The sequence below is a fragment of the Alosa alosa genome, chromosome 8, assembly GCF_017589495.1.
Source record: "Alosa alosa isolate M-15738 ecotype Scorff River chromosome 8, AALO_Geno_1.1, whole genome shotgun sequence".
Lineage (NCBI taxonomy): Eukaryota > Metazoa > Chordata > Actinopteri > Clupeiformes > Clupeidae > Alosa > Alosa alosa.
This window is the reverse complement of record NC_063196.1, coordinates 17,202,004-17,225,456: the sequence shown is the minus strand read 5'-3', so window position 1 is coordinate 17,225,456 and position 23,453 is coordinate 17,202,004. Positions and strand designations below refer to the sequence as shown.

The following is a 23,453-nucleotide window of genomic DNA, read 5'->3' as shown; positions in this document are numbered from 1 at the left end:
ACAACACACACAGCAATACATTAATATTGAGCCAGAATTACAGTCTGTAGCAAAAGCAAATGAGCTAGCTATGTGTGCATTAGCTTGTGTTGCTTTCTCACTCTCCTGTTCCTGACAGATTAACCGTGAGGTTGTAATACTTCTTGAAAGCCAATAGGTGGCAGCATGCATCTGATTGCTCACTATCAAATTGGTTCCTTGTCTTTGACGCATGCTTGTGTCAGAAGCCTATTGGTCTACCATTACAAACATGTCTGCCCAAGAATACCATGCCATGTAGCTCTGGGATGGTCGTTACTGGCTTGGACTCAAAGTGGTGGTCTAGAAATGCGATGGCCTGCGTGTGTTACATGTGACTGTCCTAAGGGCTCATTACAGTAGAAGTTTGCAATTCCAGGCCCTTCTATCTTCTTGATGGGTATAGTGGCTACTGGGCTAGCCAGGGATCAGCTCATTCAACATTTACTCTCACAAAATCTACTTAATGTTGAAGAACATAATCATTATTGTGTCATGTAAGCCCAAGATGATTTGGTAAGGTTCATTCATTGCAATACTGCTGACCACAATAGGGTTTCGAATCATGCCAATGCATGCAGGGGTCTTATAATTTTTTCTGAATCATATTGGGGTCTGTTTGCTGCGTTTTGAATGATTTTTAGAATTTTAATTAGATTCAAAACGTAATACTTCTGAGGGTGACAAGACCTGGTGTGGCACTTCAAGTGAATTAATCTGATATTTCTAGATGTCATTTTTATCTCCTCAATGTGAATTTCTCTCTTGCTCTGTACTTGTCTTGTTCCTTAAAGATCTGTTTAAGGTGTGTAAGAATAAAATAGACATTTCTTTCGCCTGTACATACAGGCGAGCATAATTCCATAGGATGAAGTGAAAAGCCAACTGATTCTGTTAGATGTGGAAAGAGTGTCTGTAGGCTAATGCATGGTTACATCATTTGTTACAACTGTTGTACATCTCGCCATTCTTTGTGTGCCTCCGTAGAGTGCAAGAAAGATATAAAAGAACTTGTTTTGTAAAAACAACAAAAAAGAGCTAAGGGGGGATGCATGACCATAAAGATATACCATCCATTTAAGCCTGTATCATTTTAGTGAGCTACACAAATCCTCCAAGTGTTATTACCGTCTTTGAGAAAGAGGGTCTGCAGACTAACTCAAACAGCTTTTTTTCCCCTTCATTCAGTGTCTTTTTGGCATGCCTGGTTCATGTTTTTCTTTTTTTGGCTTAATCTGAATACATATTGATTCAATCACCCCTTTGCAAAGCCATACTTTTAGCATCACTTTATTTCAGAACAGATAATCCATCACTTGGAAAAACAATAACTGCAGTTATGGGACAAACAGTTGCAGTTACACTGCAGTTTTTCAGGTTCAGTGCATTACAATGCAGTTTCATATCCAAAATACTGCATATTTGTCTTCATGAAATTACTTAACAACTGCAGTTTTGAAAAAACTTAACAACTGATAAACTGCTGTTATTTTTTGTAAGGGATAAATGATAATGAAAGTTTTTCAAAGGGTGTGGTTCTAATGTAATAGGTCCTGTCTTAGGTCCAGGGGTCACTGTGTAGCACTGTGCTGTCTCCTAACTGTGAAGTAACAGCTCTTTGGGTCGTAATGCTATATGTGCCGTTCTCATAAGGACTCCAAATTCATCACACACTAAAAAAGAAGCCTCAGACTTCACTCCACACATGTGCTGTTTATATCCCACTGTAATGACCTTCAGTCATAAGACATCATGTGTAACGGGTTACCTCACACCATCCGCCCGCCCTTGTAAAATAGACATATTGGTGTTTTTAGTTCCCTGGACATTGCTGAGGTGTTGAATGTAAATGGATTGTGTTACAAATAGACAACTGTAGGTTGGAATGTTCAAACAGTTGTTTGTTTGTTTGTTTTGTTTTGTGTTCAGTGGATCAATTTGTCAGTCGAATCAAATACATATGTGATGAAAATGAAAGTGATGGCTCCCCATTAGCTTGGGAAGGGAGTAGGGTACGTTTAGGTGGAGGCTGTATAGTCCTCTCTCTCTCTCTTTCTCTCTATTCATTTCTCTCTGGGATGTTCATATCCTGGGTATCCTCCCTATACTCAGTAGGGTCATTACGCACAGAACATGGCACTTGAGATGGTACAGGACCCAAGGTCACACATAAACGTCCTGCATGTGTCGCATGTCAATCTCTTGCGTGCGTAATCCAACATGGCCACTCCTTTCGTACCCCTCTCCAATCCAGGCTTTTCAACTCACTAGTTTCGAGTAGTTTCTAGATCCATGTCTCAAAACATGCACACATCAGCTGCTTTCCTCAGCATTCTCGATCATTTCTTTGTACACCCTGTATTTTGAGCTGTTCGTGCCGGTGTGCATATTGTTAAGACGTCCAGACCTTCTTTCCTCGGTTTTCTCCCTTTTCTGTCTTTTTTTGGGAAAAGAAACAATATTCTCTGTGTTCTTTTTGAGAGTCTGGTTGGGAATTAGTGTCACTGACTTTGAGAAACAATATCTGTAATGTGTATACTCGTGCAAGACCATTGATGTACCTTTCATCTACATGTACAATCTGCCTGCCTACACTAAAGAAACATATCTGTATATATTAATCAATACTATTTTTACTGCATTTTTGTACAAATATTCATGGTAGCCATGTACAAGTAGTCAAACTGAATCTACAGTAGTATTAAAAAAAAAGAGTTTGGTTTTAGACTGGTATTCTTTGTGGTTTTTCTCTTCCCATTCTGATAAGCAGCCAGCTATCTAAGGTCTCAGAGAACAGTTTGAGCAACATCATTAAAAATATGAATCCATAAAAGCCCATAACCTTACAAAGGAGCATTGAATTTTCTGAAAACATTGTACACTATTCCCTTTCCATTTCCTTGTTCTCACTAGAAATGGTTCATGTATCACACACACATCTGTGTAGGCCTATATAATATCAGCCATTTCCAATGAGAAGAAAACCTATATATAATTTTGCAGTTCAGTGTATGTAACGTCACTTTTCCAATTTGCTAGTAAAAGGCTCGGGGCAACAAGAGGAATATTCAAAAATGAAAATCTGAGGATTGAGGTGTGAAATTGCAACATGAATTGGCCAACCTCTGCAAACTCCCATTCCTATGCTAAGCAGCACAAGTGCTCAGTCTCTGCAATTCCAGCTTGCCTGGAGTCATTACTTCACATCTCCGTTTCATTGGCAGAAGCCCAAGAAGAGTCCAATGCAGTCAGTTTTTCCCCCCACCCAAAGCATCTTTGGCAGCACCTCAAATCAACGAGTTGTCAATCACATGCATGACATACTAGTGTGGACCATTTGGGTGAAACATTCCAGAGGAGAAACTCGTCAGAACGGAGGATGGAACTGCTGTAATGTAGTAAAACCAAATCGGTGTTTAAGTGTAAGAAATGAAGACATTGAATTAGACCTATATTTTGTACCATGGAAATGTATATGCGCACACACACAATGTTGATCATGACCCTCAACCAGATTAAATTGCACAATACTGGCAACATTTAACACTGAGAATCAAATCAAGATTTAGGCATGTTGCAGACTTCATTTGAAATTCTTGTACTTCACATCACAAATAAAATGTGCCAAGTACTGCAATACTCTACCCACACACACACCCCTACAGCTCTTAGAAAAGAAATTAAGAGACCACTGCACATTCTGACATCCTACAGTTGCCGAGTGACATTTGAATGAGTTGGTCATATTCAAAATTGCAGTAGTATTTTTTTTTTCCCCAAAGCTGTATATGTAACCCTTAGAGTTGAAGAATTGTTTGTATTACTTCAAGGGGACAAAGATTCTCAGACAACCTTTTTTAATGTCCAGATTTATTAGTTAAACCAAAACATACAAAGACACATTAGTACTCTTCTTCCTCCTCTTCACCATCCTCTGCCGAGTCTGCCCCAACTTCCTCATAGTCCTTCTCCAGTGCAGCCATGTCTTCTCTGGCCTCACTGAACTCCCCCTCTTCCATGCCCTCACCCACATACCAGTGCACAAAGGCCCTCTTGGCGTACATCAGGTCAAACTTATGGTCCAGGCGAGCCCAGGCCTCGGCGATGGCAGTCGTGTTGCTCAGCATACACACGGCCCTCTGCACCTTGGCCAAGTCACCTCCTGGCACCACCGTTGGCGGCTGGTAGTTGATGCCCACCTTGAAGCCGGTGGGGCACCAGTCCACAAACTGAATGGATCGGCGGGTCTTGATAGCAGCAATGGCGGCGTTGACATCTTTGGGTACCACATCCCCACGGTACAGCACGCAGCAGGCCATGTACTTACCACGCCTTGGGTCACACTTCACCATCTGATTTGCTGGCTCAAAACAAGCATTTGTGATCTCGGGCACAGAGAGTTGCTCATGGTAAGCCCTCTCTGCAGAGATTATTGGCGAGTAGGTGACTAGGGGGAAGTGAATGCGGGGGTAGGGAACAAGGTTAGTCTGGAACTCCGTGAGATCCACATTCAGAGCCCCATCAAAGCGTAGAGATGCAGTGATAGACGAGACGATCTGGGCAATGAGGCGATTCAGATTGGTGTAAGAGGGACGCTCAATGTCAAGGTTGCGCTTGCAAATATCAAAAATGGCCTCGTTGTCCACCATAAATGCACAGTCAGAATGCTCTAGAGTAGTGTGGGTCGTGAGGATGGAGTTGTAGGGCTCCACTACAGCAGTGGACACCTGGGGAGCAGGGTAGACGGAGAACTCCAGTTTGGACTTCTTGCCATAGTCCACAGACAGACGCTCCATCAGCAGGGAGGTGAAGCCAGAGCCAGTGCCTCCTCCGAAGCTGTGGAAGATGAGGAATCCCTGGAGACCCGAGCACTGGTCTGACAGAGACAGAAACAACTTCAAGTCACATCATGCAACATTATTGGTTGCTATGAACTCTGAATAACCTCCAAAAGGTTACACAAACAAAAGGGCAGCTGCTGGTTTTCTGGAGCAAACTTGAAAACAATCAGGAGGCACACCCTCTAATGACTCAAACAATCCTACCCCTTGTAGACATAAAACGCCTGTTCAGCCTTGAGCCTCATCATACCCCAGACATAAGTTGACATCCATGAGGACATTAGCGCACTTCTACCCTACACATACATCATAAATCCTCAGAAACTCATCCCCTTCACTACAGCCAAACTAGAGATAGTATGCAACCACAAGCAGGCCTACAATACAATACACTGAATTGGTCACAGAATCACCAAGAAACATACCAATATTTAAGATGCTATAGGTAAAGGCAAACACTTCCCAATCTTTGAAAAGTTGAGTAAGAAACTGTTAACCTAGTCACCTACCATTTTACGAATCCTGTCCAGGACCGGATCCACAATTTCCTTTCCAATGGTGTAGTGACCACGAGCGTAGTTGTTGGCTGCATCCTCTTTACCAGTAATCAGCTGCTCCGGGTGGTACAGCTGACGGTAGGACCCATTACGGATCTCATCTATCAGGAATCAAGTCAGCCTTTCACAAACTTTTTACGGTGACCCAAAGGCCAAAATCAAAATGATCATTTGATATAGGGACTGATGTTTACTCACCTATAACAGATGGTTCCAAATCAAGAAATATTGACCTAGGAACATACTTCCCAGCACCAGTCTCACTGAAAAAGGTACCAAATGAGGAGTCCAGTAGAGTTTTGCAGTCACCAGGAACGGTTCCATCTGGGCGAATACCATGTTCCAAGCAGTACAATTCCCAACACGAGTTTCCAATCTGCACACCAGCTTGGCCAACATGGATAGAAATACACTCCCTCTGTAAAATGACCAGAAAAAATAAATAAAACCAGTCATCAGAAAAGCCTTACCAATCATCCAAGTCAAGCAGTAAGCCAAGTTAACTAAAATAGAGGCACTTACCATTCTTGAAATGGTAGATGTAAAAATCTGTCCAAACGGCAAAGTCCGCTAAACACCCCTTCACCAAATAATCAATAAACACTTGAGTTAAGCTTCTTTGATTAAGAAAAGCTCCTCGAAGGACATGATGAAACAGTCAAATTTTAAAAAGAAAAGCAGTTAAATCTCTGTCACCTTACCTGCTCTGTGAAACACCATGAACTCCCACCTCTAGGTCTGTGTGATATAGTGATGGCAGGCGTGGCTTCCAATTAGCACCTCTTGTTCAACGTCTGATAAGCCAATTTCACAGGTGTCCGGCCTCACTGATGTTCATGATACCTTAACTGGCAGGGTAAAACATTTTCCTGTTTTTCCAATGGACTGTGCTGTCCCAGAGGAAGTTGCTTTACACAATACAGCTCTACAACCAAAACGCCCATATTTGCCCATATAAGGAGATCTGGTTGTTAATTGAAGCTAACTACCTATGGCAAGTTGCATTGCAAGTTAGCTCTGGGGTAGCAAAAATCTAATTGTACCGCCTTCACGCACCGGAGATCACAGTATCCACTCGAAGGCAGAGGACAAAAGTGTGTTCAGGAAAACGTCTGCATTTCAGACTTTTTCATCCCTGCGAGAGTTTAACAGGTGCGATAATTCAAACTCCCCATGTTTTCCCATAGGAAAAATCGCCAGATACCAGATGTCAAAGATGGCAGCTTTTTTGTAGGCAAACTTCAGAGGTATATGGCTACATCTTGAAATGGGCTAATTGGCTAATTATTTTTCTTTCCAAGACTCACTTACACAGTTAGTGAGATTATGCTGCCATGCACACAGGATACAGGTCTTTTGGTGCATTCAGGTGACCTGGGAATATTAGGGAATGCAAGCGTTCATTGTGGTTTGCCGTCAGGATGTGAGAAAAACATGAACGCCACAACGCTTGGGAAAGAAGGATTAGGCCTATGCAGCTTTCAAGTGACAAAAACGGCAAATTCCCATGTTTACATTACAATTGTTGGACAGGAAGATCTAGCCTGGAAACCAGACTCTCTGACTTCGCAGAGTCTGTAGTATGGGGAATTGTGTTATTTTAGGAACGCTTCATATAGATTTTTGCAACTGGTGTTTTTTACTTGCTAGGACCCCATTGAATACAAAACAACCTGTTTCCAATTGTTTTCTTCATTTTCAGTGCCAAAATTTAAGATGGCAGACAATATATGCGGAAAAATAATATAAAGGCTTAAAGTGGTCAACTTTTTGATAAATATACACCTAATAAGGTAGATAAGTGAGATACAGACTATTTTCAAAAGATGTATTGCATCATTTGCCAAAAAAAATGGAAAAAAACATACAACAAAACATTGTCAACAACAAAACATTGTCATTGTCACTTAAGTATTTATCCTCACCACTGTCACTGTCTTTTTAATATTGGTGTACATCTCCTCAGAGCCTTCACACCTGCAAAGTTGTGTGAATGGTAAGTTGTTACTCTTGCAAGAACACCTTATACTGCATTGGCTGGCAAGACAACAACACTTCACAGGTTCCACAACAGCCTCTGGTGCTGGTGGAAGTTTTCACAGAACAGGAGCCTTTCTTGAATTTCCCCTTGGGGATCAATAAAGTATCTATCTATCTATCTATCTATCTAGCCCATTGCCTATCAACAATTTGTCTCCATCCCAGTGATAGTGAGTCAAGAATCTTTGGAGCAGGCACTGTATCTTGTGTCCAAACATTTGCTTGCCTGTGTGCTCTCAGAATTTCAATTTAATTTCAGTTATAGAGCGTCAAAACATTACACATGTCTCATGTTGCTTTACAGAGTGTTAAACATTCAGACAGAGCCCATGAGTAACAGGGGTGAGAGAAAAACTCCCAAGAATGGGAGAAGCATATAGGATGAAACCTCAAGCAGATCCACGACTCAAGGGCCTGACCCATCTGCCTGGGGTCAGTTAAAGGACAGTAAGGTCTATATACAGAGAATAGAACATGGTATTTAGAGCCACCTGAGGTATATGTTACAAAGTGGTTGGATGGTTACATAACCAGTATGATAATGCATGAATCCTATTTAAGTATAAGTATAAGTATATATACTCTTTTGATCCCGTGAGGGAAATTTTGTCTCTGCATTTATCCCAATCTGTGAATTAGTGAAACACACTCAACACACAGTGAGGTGAAGCACACACTAATCCCGGCGCAGTGAGCTGCCTGCAACAACAGTGGCGCTCGGGGAGCAGTGAGGGGTTGGGTGCCTTGCTCAAGGGCACTTCAGCCGCGCCTACTGGTCGGGGTTCGAACCGGCAACACTCCGCTTACAAGTCCGAGGCGCTAACCAGTAGGCCACGGCTGCCCTGTGTTAATAATTGGTTATTTAGTGTTAAGTTCAAATAGTCCAGTGTGGGGGATGAATTGTCCATAGGAATTAGGAGTTGTCATCAGGCAAATAGTGGGTCGCTAGGCTGCGCGGGCAGGAATCCGAGCATGGGGACAGCAATAGGCGATGGTAGGGCAATCATAGGGATGGGATTTCCCTAGTTCCTGAGTTTTTCCACTCCCTGGTTGGGTTTTAGAGTTTTAAACATGTTCCACCGAAGGGCATGGTTAGCTGTTTGAAAACCATGTTTTGAGGAGCTGACACACAAATTTCTCACATCCAGCTAACACGTCTGGAGATGGATGAGGACCTACTACAAGCCTACAAAGTGTGTTAATGACACCATCATGACTTGATTGACTTGAAACAGAAACCTTTCCTTTCCCACGGGATAAACGGTAAATGGCGGGACAAACGGTTGACTTTCAATTTCCTGATAGGATAGGATACAATAGGATCCCCGATAGGTCCACCGACGCTATACACGATGTGATTGCCCTGAGCGAAGTTTGGTTTTTCCACCTCACAAGCCAACGGAGAGTTGCTAGACTACCCTGACTGCAAATTACATTTGCTGCGCTTAGAATGCGTCAAGATTTCTAGGCTGTATCTTTTGTTGGCGTTCTCCAGTGCCCATGATAATGAGACTGTCTTTGTTGATGTCTGGTACCCTGCGAAGGGCAAGCACCAAGACATCTGTGTGACATGTAGATATATGGGGTTTTGCCAAAATGACTTACTGCTACTGCTACCTTTGTGTGTGTGAACTGTGACTGGCACTTTACATAGTTCAACAGCTTTATGACCAAGGTAGAGGATGAGGTTGGCTTTGGTTTCCTTCGATCCCAGAAAAGCTTTAAAGTCTTTGGTGTAGAGTCTTGTATTTTGTATCCCTTATCATGTGCTTTTACCATTGTATGGACCTGTTTCGTCCTGTCTTTCATGGAGTTTGTGATGGTATAGTTGTTAAATAATAAGTATATGTCATTGTAGCCTCGTGCCTCACTTTCAACATTTTCAAAGAAGCATTCTGCCAGATCTTGGCAACAGTTTATGTCACTTTTCCTGACAACCATCTCCTGCACAACAGCCATGCCATCTATTAAGATGCTATCCAATGTGTGTGTTAATTGCACTGAGCTACTGTAGATTGTTCAGAGGATGCTGTTTCTGAAACCAGTCACAATTCATGGATTAAGGCAGACTTAGCTGTAGTGGGCAGCATTAGGCTTGCATATAATCAACAAATTCATATGTTCCCACAACTTCCTGCAAGTCCTGTTAACAGAATTATTGAAGACCAAAGAGCTCATTGTGGACTTCAGGAAGTCTAAAGCTAGCACACACACCCATTCTCATCAATGGGACTGAAGTGGAGTGTATCACCAGCTTCAGATTTCTGGGTGTCCACATCTTTTGGACCTCTCTTGGACCCTCAACACCTCTACCCTGATCAAGAAGGCTTACCAGCATTTCTTCTATCTGAGGAGGCTAAAGAAGGTCCACCGGCCTCCTCAGATCCTGGTGAATCTCTACCCCTGCACCATCAAGCGTATCCTTACCAACTGTGTCACAGTTTGGTATGGCAACTGCTCTGCCCACAACCGAAAAGCACTGCAGAGGGTGGTGAAAACTGCCCAACGCATTCCTCACTCCCCTCCATTGAGGCCATCCAGGGCAAGCGATGCTTGCATAAGGCGCACAGCAGGTTCAGCGGAAGCTTCTTGGCAACCTTGACAGCAACAAGGAGAACTTAAACGTCACATTATGCACCAGAAAATCCTTAACGTCATGTGAGCGCCTGATGTTTACAGTTTCTTTGGCTACTGATCAGGATTATCATGGATGCTGTTAAGGTGCTCGACAGCGTATTTATGCGGGTTGATGTAAATGACAAGTTTTTTGAAAACAATGTTGTGTGCACGATGTTATTATTGAAAACGGAGGGGGGGAAATATTAGTTTCTCTAAATACCCGGCTATGTGTAAATGTGGCCTATATCTGGCCGATTCAGAGAGAGTGTCCTTTTACACAGTGAGTGCACTGAGACATACAGGTTTAATTTTGGTTTCTGGTTGTTTAGATGTGGATTTCTGAATTAATAATGTTGCTATATAATGCTCCTATAATGTAGGAGCCTTTGGTGCATTTGTGTCTGTTGACTTGGTTTTATATCTTTGAAAAACAGTGAGTACATTCATTCTTGGTCATTAGAATTCATTATTCACATTTTGATGTGACCCTTAACAGGTTAAAAATAGCTAAGTGTTTTCTTCATTTATAAATTCTGGGTCTTTATTTTCTTCCAGAGGGAGTGCATTTCCGTCCCAAAATCCAAACGATCATTTGAAATAGAGAGTGACATTTAATCACCTATAACTGATGGCTCCAAGTCTGCTTGTTGGTCAGATGGTGATGTTGAGCCACAGACACACTCTCCTACACTCATAAACTGGAAGACACATTCACTTCACACACTCATAAACTGGAACCCACCCCTACGGACTCACAAAACCAACAAACAAGTAAAAGTATAGATACTTTTTTGATCCCGTGAGGGAAATTTGGTCTCTGCATTTAACCCAATCAGTGAATTAGTGAAACACACTGCACACAGTAAACACACAGTGAGGCACACACTAATCCCGGGCGCAGTGAGCTGCCTGCTTCAACGGGCGGCGCTCGGGAGCAGTGAGGGGTTAGGTGCCTTGCTCAAGGCTTCACTTAGTGGTCGGGCTCGAACCGGCAACCCTCCGGTTACAAGTCCAGAGTGCTAACCAGTGGGTCACGGCTGCCCTCAAGGTGGGTGTGCATCCCATAGCATTCATTCCTGCAGGAACCCCTGGTTGTGGCGTTCATTATTTTCACATCCTGATGGCAAAGCACATTTGCAGTGCAGTGGCATTCCCTAATATTTCCAGGTGACCTGAACGCACCAAAACACCTGTATCCTGTGTGCATGGCAGCCTAATCTCACTAACTGTGTGAGTCTTGGAAAGGTAAAATAATTATTCAATTTCACAAGATGTCGCTATTGTGTAAATTAACTTCCTCTTGAACAGCTCAGTCCACAGGAAGAACAAGACGTTTTTAATTTCAATTAATGGCGGCCTTACATTATACGATTTTGGTCTGTTTTCACAGTTGACGACTACATTTCCAAAGTCGGACAGAAATCATGGGAGTTGTACTGGAATCGCGGCGCTATGAAACCCAATAGTGACACCTAACTATGAAACCCAATAGTGACACCTCTCCAACACCAAACAGGAAGGGGCAAAGTAGGCGACAGCTGTAGCCTATATGATTATTTGTTATTCTTAGAATATTTGTCATTTCTTATACATATTTAGTCGGCTCTTCCACGTGACAGAACAACTCTATATCAGTTAGGGATGTCACGCATGAAACAATGCTGCAGAAACACGAAAATCCGACTTTGAGTTTAGCAGGCCATCATTTCAGCTCCTGTGTATCTATTGCACGACGGGTAATAATTTAAAGGTATCTAGTTGCAGTCTTGTAAATAGTGACTCTGCAAGATCCCTAGTCATTGCAAAATCATAGTCTGTGACTTAAAACTCTACTACTTGTCTTTAGATGTGAGAGGGTCTGAGACTGTAGTCTTTCAAAAATCTTTTCCAAATCTTTCCAAAGTCTGTCAGTGTAAGGAGGGCTTTAGGTATCATTAACATCAGTGAGGTGGTCACCTGGACACTGTGAAATGGGCTTATCAGACATTGGACAAGAGGTGCTAATTGGAAGCCACGCCTGCCATCACTATATCACACAGACTCCGAAGTGGGAGTTCATAGTGTTTCAGGGAGAAGGTAAGTTGTCAGAGATATTAGATTTAACTGCTGTTCTTTTTAATATTTGAATGTTTTATCAGGTACTTTGTGGAACTTTTCTTAATCAAAGAAGCCTAACTCAAGAGTTTACTGATTATTTGGTAAAAGGGTGTTTAGGGGACTTTGCAGTTTTGCAGTCTTTATTTCAAGAATGGTAAGTGCCTCTATTTTACTTAACTTGGCTTACTGCTTGACTTGGATGATTGGTAAGGCTTTTCTGATGACTGGTTTTATTTATTTTTTTCTGATCATTTTACAGAGGGAGTGTATTTCTATCCATGTTGGCCAAGCTGGTGTGCAGATTGGAAACTCGTGTTGGGAATTGTACTGGTTGTACGGGTGATGCCAAAACTCTACTGGACTCCTCATTTGGCACCTTTTTCAGTGAGACTGGTGCTGGGAAGTATGTTCCTAGGTCAATATTTCTTGATCTGGAACCATCTGTTATAGGTGAGTAAACATCAGTCCCTATATCAAATGATCATTTTGCTTTTGGCCTTTGGGTCAGCGTAAAAAGTTTGTGAAGGGCTGACTTGATGTTTCCTGACAGATGAGATCCGTAATGGGTCCTATCGTCAGCTGTACCATCCGGAGCAGTTGATTACTGGTAAAGAGGATGCAGCCAACAACTACGCTCGTGGTCACTACACCATTGGAAAGGAAATTGTGGATCCGGTCCTGGACAGTATTCGTAAAATGGTAGGTGACCAGGTTAACAGTTTCTTACTCAACTTTTCAAAGATTGGGAAGTGTTGTTTTACCTATAGCATCTTAAATATTGGTATGTTTCTTGGTGATTTTGTGACCAATTCAGTGTATTGTATTGTATGTAGGCCTGCTTGCGGTTGCACACTCTCGAGTTTGGCTGTAGTGAAGGGGATGAGGTTCTGAGGATTTGACGTCTGTGTAGGGTAGAAGTGTGTCAATGTCCTCTCATGGAAAACCAGCAGCTGCCCTTTTGTTTGTGTAACCTTTTGGAGGTTATTGAGTTTATAGCAACCAATAATGTTGCATGATGTGACTATTGAAGTGGTTTCTGTCTTTCAGTCAGGCCAGTGCTCGGGTCTTCAGGGATTCCTCATCTTCCACAGCTTTGGAGGAGGCACTGGCTCTGGCTTCACCTCCCTGCTGATGGAGCGTCTGTCTGTGGACTACGGCAAGAAGTCCAAGCTGGAGTTCTCCGTCTACCCTGCTCCCCAGGTGTCCACTGCTGTAGTGGAGCCCTACAACTCCATCCTCACGACCCACACCACTCTAGAGCACTCTGACTGTGCCTTCATGGTGGACAACGAGGCCATTTTTGATATTTGCAAGCGCAACCTTGACATTGAGCGTCCCTCCTACACCAATCTGAATCGCCTCATTGCCCAGATCGTCTCGTCTATCACTGCATCTCTACGCTTTGATGGGGCTCTGAATGTGGATCTCACGGAGTTCCAGACTAACCTTGTTCCCTACCCCCGCATTCACTTCCCCCTAGTCACCTACTCGCCAATAATCTCTGCAGAGAGGGCTTACCATGAGCAACTCTCTGTGCCCGAGATCACAAATGCATGTTTTGAGCCAGCAAATCAGATGGTGAAGTGTGACCCAAGGCGTGGTAAGTACATGGCTTGCTGCGTGCTGTACCGTGGGGATGTAGTACCCAAAGACGTCAACGTCACCATTGCTGCCATCAAGACCAGCCGATCCATTCAGTTTGTTGACTGGTGCCCCACCGGCTTCAAGGTGGGCATCAACTACCAGCCACCAACGGTGGTGCCAGGAGGTGACTTGGCCAAGGTGCAGAGGGCCGTGTGTATGCTGAGCAACACGACTGCCATCGCCGAGGCCTGGGCTCGCCTGGACCATAAGTTTGACCTGATGTACGCCAAGAGGGCCTTTGTGCACTGGTATGTGGGTGAGGGCATGGAAGAGGGGGGGGAGTTCAGTGAGGCTAGAGAAGACATGGCTGCACTGGAGAAGGACTATGAGGAAGTTGGGGCAGACTCAGCAGAGGATGGTGAAGAGGAGGAAGAGTACTAAAGTGTATTTGTATGTTTCTGTTTAATTAAAAATCTGGCCATAAGAAAGATATGTAGGTTGTCTGAGAATCTTTATCCCCTTGAAGTAAGAACTCTGAGGGCTACATATACAGCTCTTGAGAAAGGGACCATTGCAAATTTTTCTGATTTTATCCCACTGTATGGTTGCTGAGTGACATTCAAATGTGTTGACTCATCTTCAGAATTAAGAGTCTACTGTAAATTTGAATATGATCGTCAACTTATTCGAATGTCGGCAACCGTAGGATGACATCAGAAAAATGTGCAGTCGTCTCTAATTTTTTTCCAGAGCTGTAGGGGCGTGTGTGAGTAGAGCAGGGGTGGGCAAACTGCGGCCCGTGGGCTGGATCCGGCCCGCCAAGCACTTTCATCTGGCCCACCGACCATTTCATTTGGTTATCAGGCTGCTCACTATTTTTTTTATTTATTTATTTATTTATTTTTTTTTTCCTGCGTTAGAGTTGACATTTGGTTAGCTTTACTACAACTGCTTTTCACTCTCCTTAGAGAACGTTTACAACGTGTTAAACAGAGATGATGGGCCTACTCTTAGATATCTCCTTTGCAGCAGACCTAACGTTATGCGATCCATTTAATTGGGAATGCGTCTGCACTCACGAGAGTGCGAGAGTGGCAGGTTCCAGCTGGCTTGTCATTGTTGATCTCAATTATCTCCTTAAGAAACTTTTAAAAGGAAATCAGAAAGGCAACAGTAGTTCCCACTACTGACCATTTAAAGAAGTCCTACAGTATGCAGGTCTGGTTATTCCTTCGCTGTTTCTGGGTTTTTGCTGGATTTGGGCTTGCATTTTTCACAACATGGCTCCCCCTGCAGCTTCGGTAGCAAGTGACTGCTACGCTAAACCCCCACTAGCTAGCGAGCTAGCCATCAAGAAGCTAAACACATACAGGGCTCACAATAAAACGGTCGAGCAAACACATTGTTCAAGAGACTATCAAACCACATTACTAAAACAAAGTTCACCCAAGGGTAGGCTACTTACAATTTCAACAGCAACAAAGCCAAGTCGGCGTCCGTTTTGCAGTCTTCTTAGAAACTACAATCTGACTACATTTTCGAGGCGCGATTGGATACTTCTGTTGCGCCACATCTGGATTTACCCGGTCCGGGTTCAGAAACTTGCGTATGCGTTTTTTACGCAGAGAAGCGATAGGGGCAGACGAAGCACCCACCAAACAACCCAGAAAGTGTTGTAGAACCATCAGAACGACTCTCAACCTGCATAATTAAAGGAGAATTCCGGTGTGATCTTGACCTAAAGTGTGTTAAAATGTTAGTGTGAACGTACTGTATAGCTCATCTCGGCTTGTCCCCTGCACATGGGGGTGCCTCGGGTAGACTTCCGAGGGCCTTGACATTTAAAACGAGATATTGAGAACTTTGAAAAAGCACTGGTAGTTTATTTACAAGACGATTTATACAGACAGTACCTTTCATGAAGTTTACCGTTCGCCGCCATCTTGAATTCGAGCAACGAGTACGAATAGGTATGATAAGGGATCAGATTCCAAATATAATGGAAATGCATGGATTCCAGTTGCTTCCAACTGTATGTGTTTAGCTTGGTTTCTTGATGGCTAGCTCGCTAGCTAGTGGGAGTTTAGCGTAGCAGTCACTTGCTACCGAAGCTGCAGGGTGAGCTATGTTGTGAAAAATGCGAGCCCAAATCGGGCAAGAGAGAGGTCCAGAGAAATAACAAGGAGGAGAAAAAGAAAAAAGGTTCTAGGCCTGAGAACCTAGGCATGGTCACCCTCCCATACATCAGGGGAGTCACAGAATGCGTACAGCGAGCGATGAGGAAACACCACATCACACCAGTGAAGCCACACATCAAGCTTCGCCAAATCCTAGTACACCCTAAGGATCAGATTTCCCCCTGAGAAAAAGTGTGATGTGATATACGAGATCCCTTGCCTAACATGCAATAAAACGTATATAGGAGAGACAGGCCGGCTCACCAGAAAGAATGTGAAAAGGAAACATCTGGAACGCTCACCCGTGCAACAAGAATGAAAGCAACACAAGAAAATCTGAAATCTGCCATTTCAGACCACTGTAAGAGGGAAAACCATCTTATGAACTGGGGGCCAGCCAAGGTCATCAGAACGGAAAGCAACAAATTCCATCGATGGATCAAAGAGGCGGTTGAAATCAGGAAGCGGGCCCCAAAGACTGTGAACCGGGATGAAGGAGCCTACCAGCTATCCCACACCATATAACACAGCTCAGACGACGTCACACCAACATCACGTGACACCTCTGATGAAGGCTACAGAGGCAAGGTAGCCGAAACTTGTCAGGTACACAATTTTACCTTATTGGCTTGTACAGAGAAACAGTAAGAATTAGTAAAACAGTAAGCCTAATGAACCTCTTCAATATAATAAGGCTACGGAGTACACTTGCCATTACACCTCAATCCAGCAGATGGTGGTGGCAATGCACTCCGTTTGCAAACTACCAAAAAAAAGCTCACCGAAAAAGAAGGGTTCACTTCGCTGGCCTCCTGTTCTTCAGTGAGTGTTTTTATTTTTTTTATTTTTTATTTTTTGCAGTGTTAAGGGTGCCTTTAAGAGAGGAAGAAAGAATAAGAAACCATGGAGCAAACTTACTGTTAATTCACTCTTCAATGAATAACATTTAGCAAATAGTTTTAAGAAATGTGAGCTGAGAGTCAACTGATTTGTTTCTCTTTTGTGTGAGATATGAGGCAAACTGATTAATCCCTATTTTAGCGGAGTCGTATTCCCATGTGGTAATGTGGTTGCTCTCTCTTGGTAGCCAAACATTAGCCATCCTGTAAGCCTTACGCCCAGCACTCATAGAGATCAGTGTTGGAAACACAACCTGTAGATGTAGATAAATATCGCTAATATGCACTTGCACTTTTGTTGTTTGTGTTATGATTAGGTAAGTAAAAATTATAAATGATTTAAAAAAGTACTTAAAAAGGTTAAAGAGGTTGTCAAATAAAGTAAGTAAAAATGTGATTTAAAAAATCAACATTTACAAATTAGCAATATTGCAGGAAGTCGTGTTTGTTTGTATTTATATTTATATTTAAATGTATTAGCAGATGCTTTTGTCCAAAACAACGTATTTGAATCAAGGACCAAACGAAACATCTAAATGCCATGACTAGACTATTTAAACCTTGCCAGCAATGCAAGTACATATAAAATCATCTGACAACTGGGCCTCCTTGTCACAATATCTTTTGAAAAACTAAACCTAAATAAGATGCTAGATTAATGTACAAGTGCTGTTCTGATGTTTGGACTTTTGGATGCATGCATGCAACACCTAGTAGTTGTACAAACAGTGGCCACTTCTTGTATAAAATGATGTATAAAAATTCACTCGTGCACATCACTGCAAATACACACATCCCTTTGGCCATCTCTCTCTCTCTCTCTCTCTCTCTCTCTCTCTCTCTCTCTCTCTCTCTTTCTCTCTCTCTCTCAAACGAGAGAAAAATGCTTTGACCCCGGCCTCCCCTCACCGTGGCTGTCTTTCAGCGTGATCGCAGCGAGCCGTCCAGATAGATGTAAACACAGCGTTGGCTTGTAGATGTAGCCCAGAGTCGATGCCTTGTTGTACCTCGTCATTAATAATACACAGTGGGACTGGACTGGGCTGGAGAGGCCTGCTGATTGATGGCGGTTGCGTCAGCAGCATCACCTTAGAAACCGCCTCACCCAGACGAGAGAGGAATAATAACGGCAATCACCAGCCGATAAGAGGACCAGAAAAGACAGGGTGATGGAGAGAGAGAGAGATGAAGGGGGAGAAAGATTGAGAGAGAGGGGGGACAAATGGATAAGAATGGCTCAGGGAGTGAAACAGAGACATTCAGAAATTGATGCACTTGAAATGAACAGTATTTTACAAGAAATGAAAGAACAGTATTTCACTGGAGACAAAAGAGTCTCTGTTGCTGCTGTAAGACCATGTAAAGGTTGAGGAATATGTCAAGTGCAGAATTCCATAGGCATTCAGTCAAAAACAGTTAATGATGGCGAAACGGTTGTGATTTAATGTTTATACCTGTACCTATAAACATAACCATTAGATGGAATGCCTATAGTAAGGTCAGTTAGTAGTACCCAGTCATTTAAGCAAGAGGATGTCCACTAAGCTTTGGTAATGAAACCGCATCTAACTGACTACTATGTTCTCTTTATGTGTGCTGAGGTTTTTAATTGTGATTCATTTTGGATGCAACTGAAAGACTCAATCAGAAACCAGTCTTCAAGCGCCCCCTGGTGGATGTAGAGAAACAAATAATTTGAACACACAGCAGTGGACTGGTCATTGGTACACAGGGACAAATCCCAGCGGACTGCAGCATCTGTGGGCTGGTGGAGCATCTGATTCAATAATAGGTTTTTAAAACTCCTGTGTCCTGCAGGGTCCAGGGCCAATGTGTTTCCATGTATTTTGAATATAGCCCTGAGAACATATAAGCAGCGCTTATTTAAAGGTGCTCTAAGCAATGTTGGGTAACGTCACTTCTGTTGACGTTCAAACAAAACAGAGAGCGAGCTCGCTACTCCCTCCCCCTCCCTCCCGTGCAATTGAAACTCTCCTAAACGCGCATCTTGTCGGTGATTGGCTGGAACAGTTTATGTTTTTATGGTCCAGACTGGACCAAGTTATTTTTGTTGCCATTTTTGGAGCCTGGGCTGTACACAAAGACCACATTTTTGGTGAGGTGATGTTTGCTGTATGTGACAAAAAATGTTTTAGCTTAGAAACCGCGTACAGTAACATTGTTTAGAATACCTTTAAATTCTTATTTGACCATTACAATCCTTTTATTTGTTAGCCAGTCACTGTTATGCCAGAGTTTTCTTTTACATCACTGCATTTCTTTGTGTATATTTCTTTCTTTCAGGGTCATGGACCTCATAGATATACACTTGTTCATCTTCATAACGCATTACCCAGAATTACCATCGGATGGCAGTCATGTTCTTCTGTCCTCTGTAGGAAAACAAAATGAAACACTTCAGAGTATGCATGCATCCCTTTGTGCTCTTCTTAACAACACTTCTGGTTGTATTAAATCAACAATTACTAGTAATTAAATTATGACAATATTTGTGTGTGTGTGTTTGTTGTGTGTGTGTGTGTGTATTTGTGTGCGCGCATGTGTTTTAGAGCAGGGGTTCTGAATTTTTGTTTGGTTCCAAGGACCCCCTGTGGGGGGGAGAATTTTTTGAGGACCCCCTCATAATCGTAAAAGTTAAGCATATATCATTTCTGAAGTTGTGGCCAGGTCCACAATCCTGTTTCCTGGCAAGTGAGTAACTTGATCTGTCTTTTGTCAACTTTAGATTTTGCATCACTTGACAACAGGGTCTGACTCAATTGTTTCTCCACATTAATCAGCGAGCTAGTTGTCAAATAAACCATCTAAGCAGCCGTAGGAATGGTTCTTTGTTAAACGATTCCAGATAAATGTTAATGTGAGTGGGAGCAAATAGACACAATTTACTTGTTTTATGGGTGAAAAGGGTCATCATCTGTAGATATGACTTCATCATTTAAAGCAAATTATTTTGCGGACCCGTTGGCTATGTGTTGCGGACCCCACTGTTTTAGAGGATAAAACAAAACATCTAGTGCCTAGGAGACACTATTTCTAGCAAGGTGTGCACCTCTGTAAGGAAGGGGTAAAGACGGCTGTACATGTCTTATGAAATAATGTCTGGGGCTGAATGACTATTTTTAAAAGCAAGTATGAGGTTGTGCGTGTGTGTGTGTGTGTGTGTGTGTGAGAAGCACGACGCCGGTGCGGGTGCCCCCGGTCACTGGTGGCCATCCGGCGAGCAGCTTGTGCGTCAGCGACTGCCTCCTGGTCCGGCGGTGGTCCCCGTGTGTCGGCCCGGCTGCTCCCGCCGGCCTCCGAGGCCCCCGCTTCCTGTGCGCCAGGACCCGCCCCGGCGAGGAGCACTCCCATTGGCCAGGGCCAGGGCGCGTGGGGCGGGAGCCACCTGCTCCAAGGATTAGCGTTGGCTAGCCCGGCCGACAGATGCCTGTGGCATCAGAGAGGGCCCCGCCCAAAACCCACACAGGCACACGCACATATGCACACACACATACACGAAGAACGGCAGCAAAACACCACATCTAGGGGTCCCCTGAACAAGACACTAATACCATCACCACATAACAGTCTGGGGAATATTAGTCTCCTGTAGTGTTAATAAGTTATGGGCTACTGCAGGACCTCACAAAACAAAGAGTATGTGTGTGTGTAATTACTGTGCAGCAGTACTTGTGGATGAGTTTGTTGCTGGGTTACATAATTTCTCTAGCTTTGGCTTTAAAATGAGATTGAAGAAGCATGGTGGAGGGTGGGGCTTTTCAACAAACACACACTTGTTTGAACGCTTTTAAATGGTTACGTGGGATATATCACTCACAAGGATATACACCTGTGCATTGTAAATACTTTGTATCTCTTGTACACTTTGATTGGCTGACATAGATTAAGGTATAGTTTCTGTATCAGTGTTTCAGAGGCATAAGCGAGATGGAACCTGTGTAAGATTTCTCAGTAATACGCCCCAGTTGAGTATGTTGTTTGATATTTCGACTGCTGAGGGTGAAACTGTTTCGGCGGCCGAAGACGCAGAGTTGTGAAGCTAACACTCTTGGTATGCAGCCGGGCGGCTCTGCTTGAGGAGGGGTGGATGAGGGCACTCTCTCCTGCTGACCATGAGGGTGGGCTTGTGTGTTCATTACGAATGCCAACACCAGCAGCACTTAGATGATGATTGCGCGTTGATTTCATCATGAGAAAGCAGCTCTCCATTAAGCAGAACTGTCAGCAGTAACTCTCTGAGTTTCTCGAGTGCACACAGCACAGGATTGCTTTTCTCTCCGCACGCCTTGAAGGCACAATGAAATAGGCAGATTGATCTGAGCCCCTGTCAATACACACACACATACACACAAAGCACATTATCTTACATACCCCAACACTCCCGATCAACACTTGAACTTTGTTGGCGAATCGGAATGGACTCAAAAATTGGCTGCATTTGCGGCACTGTTTCCAAGGAGCATTGTTTTAATAATGACAACCAGTGCCTTCCGTTTTAACTGGGACATGCAAGCATGCCATTATGAGTGAAGCGCCCTCCAAAAGGACTCCGTGGATGGGTTTTGAAAAGCTAAGAGTACTGCCAGAAACCTACAGAGGCAAATAGCCCGGGCATTGTTATTCAGCAGGGCACTCCAGTGGAGTGGCTCTGTCCGTGCTAACAGTAGGCCTGTGCATTTAGTGCTATGATACGAGGATATTGCATAATTCCCTCTTTGCACGGGTAGAGTTGGGCAAACTGGCCTCCGTTAACTCACTCCACAGAGTGGGCATCTATTAGAGAGGCCGCTGGGTTTTTTTTTTCTTTTCTCAGGTGGACGGTAATGGACACAGTGCAGTATAGGAAGGGTTTGCTCTACTGTGTGGGTGCACGTGTAGGTGATCTGTACCTGTGTGGGCGTAGAGTGTGTGCTGGTTAATGTGATCCCACAGCTGTAAGCAGAGTAGGTGTTGGTATTTAGGTGTGTGGCGGTGTGTGTGTAGGTGTATGTGTCTGTGCATGTGTGTGTGGGTGTGTGTGTGCTCCCCCATCTTACCCCTGCCCCATCCTGCCCTTGGAACGCAATCAGTTTGGAAGGCATAGGCGTATGTGTGTGTTCATGAGTCTGTGTCTTTGACTGAATCGGGATTTGCACGCACAAGCCTTTTTCATGCACGTACACACACACACACACACAACCGTGTTTTTCATGAGCGTGCACACACAAGCGTTTTTCCTCTCGATGAGATGAAGTGTGCATCGCTGCTGTTGAGAGTCGAGAAGGAGAGATGGAGGGAGAGAGGGAGAGAGAGAGGGAGGAAGAGAGAGAGAGGGAGGAAAGGAGGGAGAAAGGAAAGAAAAAGGGAAGGAAAATTAGAAGAAGGAGGAAGAAAGGGAAGGAAAAGGCAAGGAAAGAAAACGGTCAGAAGATAATAGAATAATGAGGAAAGAAAATGCTCTTAAATGAAATCAGAGTAAGAATAATAATAATAATGTATATCAGCTACCTGGATAAGAAAGTGCCTATCCTGATGGATAGATAGGAGTCTAGAATATATACAATCAGATAGAATGGAAAAACAAAAGAAAAATAACAAAAGCACAGGAAAGAGAAGGACAAAGACACAGTTCCTGACACAGTTTGAATGTGTCAGCCATTGTGACACACTGGCAGTAATGATTGCTTGTGCCTCCATTATGTGTGTGTGTGTGTGTGTGTGTGTGTATGTGTGTGTGTGGAGAGGAGAAACATGTACAGAGTGACCCCAGTAACCCCAAAAAGAGCAGCAGAGGGATCTCTGGCTCTAGAGCATCTTTGTTGCTATGATGCAATCTCGTCTCATGTGCGCGCAAAGTCGCAAAGGACTGGATGAGACTCCTAGAGTTATTTGAGCACATTTGTGTGTAGTATGTGTTTTTGGTGTGTGCTCATGAAGTCGTGTGCACCTATCAGTTCCTCTGTGTGTGTGTGTGTGTGTGTGTGTTCAGTTAGTGTACACTGCCCATATGCCCCGTAGCCCTTGTGTGTCTCTGAGGCTGATGGCAAACAGCACAGGGCCTGGCACTGAGGCTGACCTCCTGCTGGGAATGTTTGCCTATGCGATCCACACATATGCACACACACACACACACACACACACACACGTATATAATATACACATGCTCTTCTCTGTTATGTACACGTACACACACACACACACACACACACACACACACACACGTGCGCGCCGCTCACTCATTATGCTCCTACAGACAAACATATCCATTCTGTGACTCAAAGACAGACAGAGACACACGCTCATGCACAATCACCCCACATTCACACACACACAGACACACACAAACAGACAAACGCACACATACACACAGACACACAATGATTGATAATGAGTCAGAGGGTAACTAGGACAGACCCCCAGGCTGTAACTGCAGAGCACCACAGAGTGAGCATAGTCACATGAACACCAGAGGTACACACACACACACACACACACACACACACACACACACACACACACACACACACACACACACACACACACACACACACACACACAACCAATCAAATATCACATAACATAAAATTCATGCATTAAACTAAATAAAAGCGTATTAACAAG

At 43.6% G+C, this 23,453-nt stretch overlaps 3 protein-coding genes across 5 annotated transcripts in view; 1 reads left to right on the top strand and 2 right to left on the bottom strand.

Annotated features, from left to right (window-relative positions):
• Window positions 1–3,877: 3,877 nt before the first annotated feature.
• On the bottom strand, window positions 3,878–6,265 carry LOC125299036 (tubulin alpha-8 chain-like). The gene is made up of 5 exons (XM_048250111.1): window positions 6,118–6,265; window positions 5,939–5,996; window positions 5,615–5,834; window positions 5,369–5,517; window positions 3,878–4,898 (listed from the first exon to the last, which is right to left on the bottom strand). The coding sequence occupies exons 2-5, from the start codon at window positions 5,939–5,941 to the stop codon at window positions 3,921–3,923; spliced, it is 1,350 nt and encodes a 449-aa protein (XP_048106068.1). The 5' UTR covers window positions 5,942–5,996; window positions 6,118–6,265; the 3' UTR covers window positions 3,878–3,920.
• A 5,954-nt stretch (window positions 6,266–12,219) lies between these two features.
• On the top strand, window positions 12,220–14,248 carry LOC125299037 (tubulin alpha-8 chain-like). Its single transcript, XM_048250112.1, has 4 exons — window positions 12,220–12,326; window positions 12,432–12,622; window positions 12,723–12,871; window positions 13,220–14,248. The coding sequence occupies exons 2-4, from the start codon at window positions 12,451–12,453 to the stop codon at window positions 14,195–14,197; spliced, it is 1,299 nt and encodes a 432-aa protein (XP_048106069.1). The 5' UTR covers window positions 12,220–12,326; window positions 12,432–12,450; the 3' UTR covers window positions 14,198–14,248.
• A 9,197-nt stretch (window positions 14,249–23,445) lies between these two features.
• The window catches only part of msra (methionine sulfoxide reductase A), an 87,363-nt gene continuing 87,355 nt past the window's right edge, over window positions 23,446–23,453 (bottom strand). For all 3 annotated transcript variants that reach the window (XM_048250713.1, XM_048250711.1, XM_048250712.1), the window contains one exon: window positions 23,446–23,453. This exon is cut by the window's right edge and continues 284 nt beyond it. The gene's annotated coding sequence lies outside the window, so the exon portion shown is untranslated.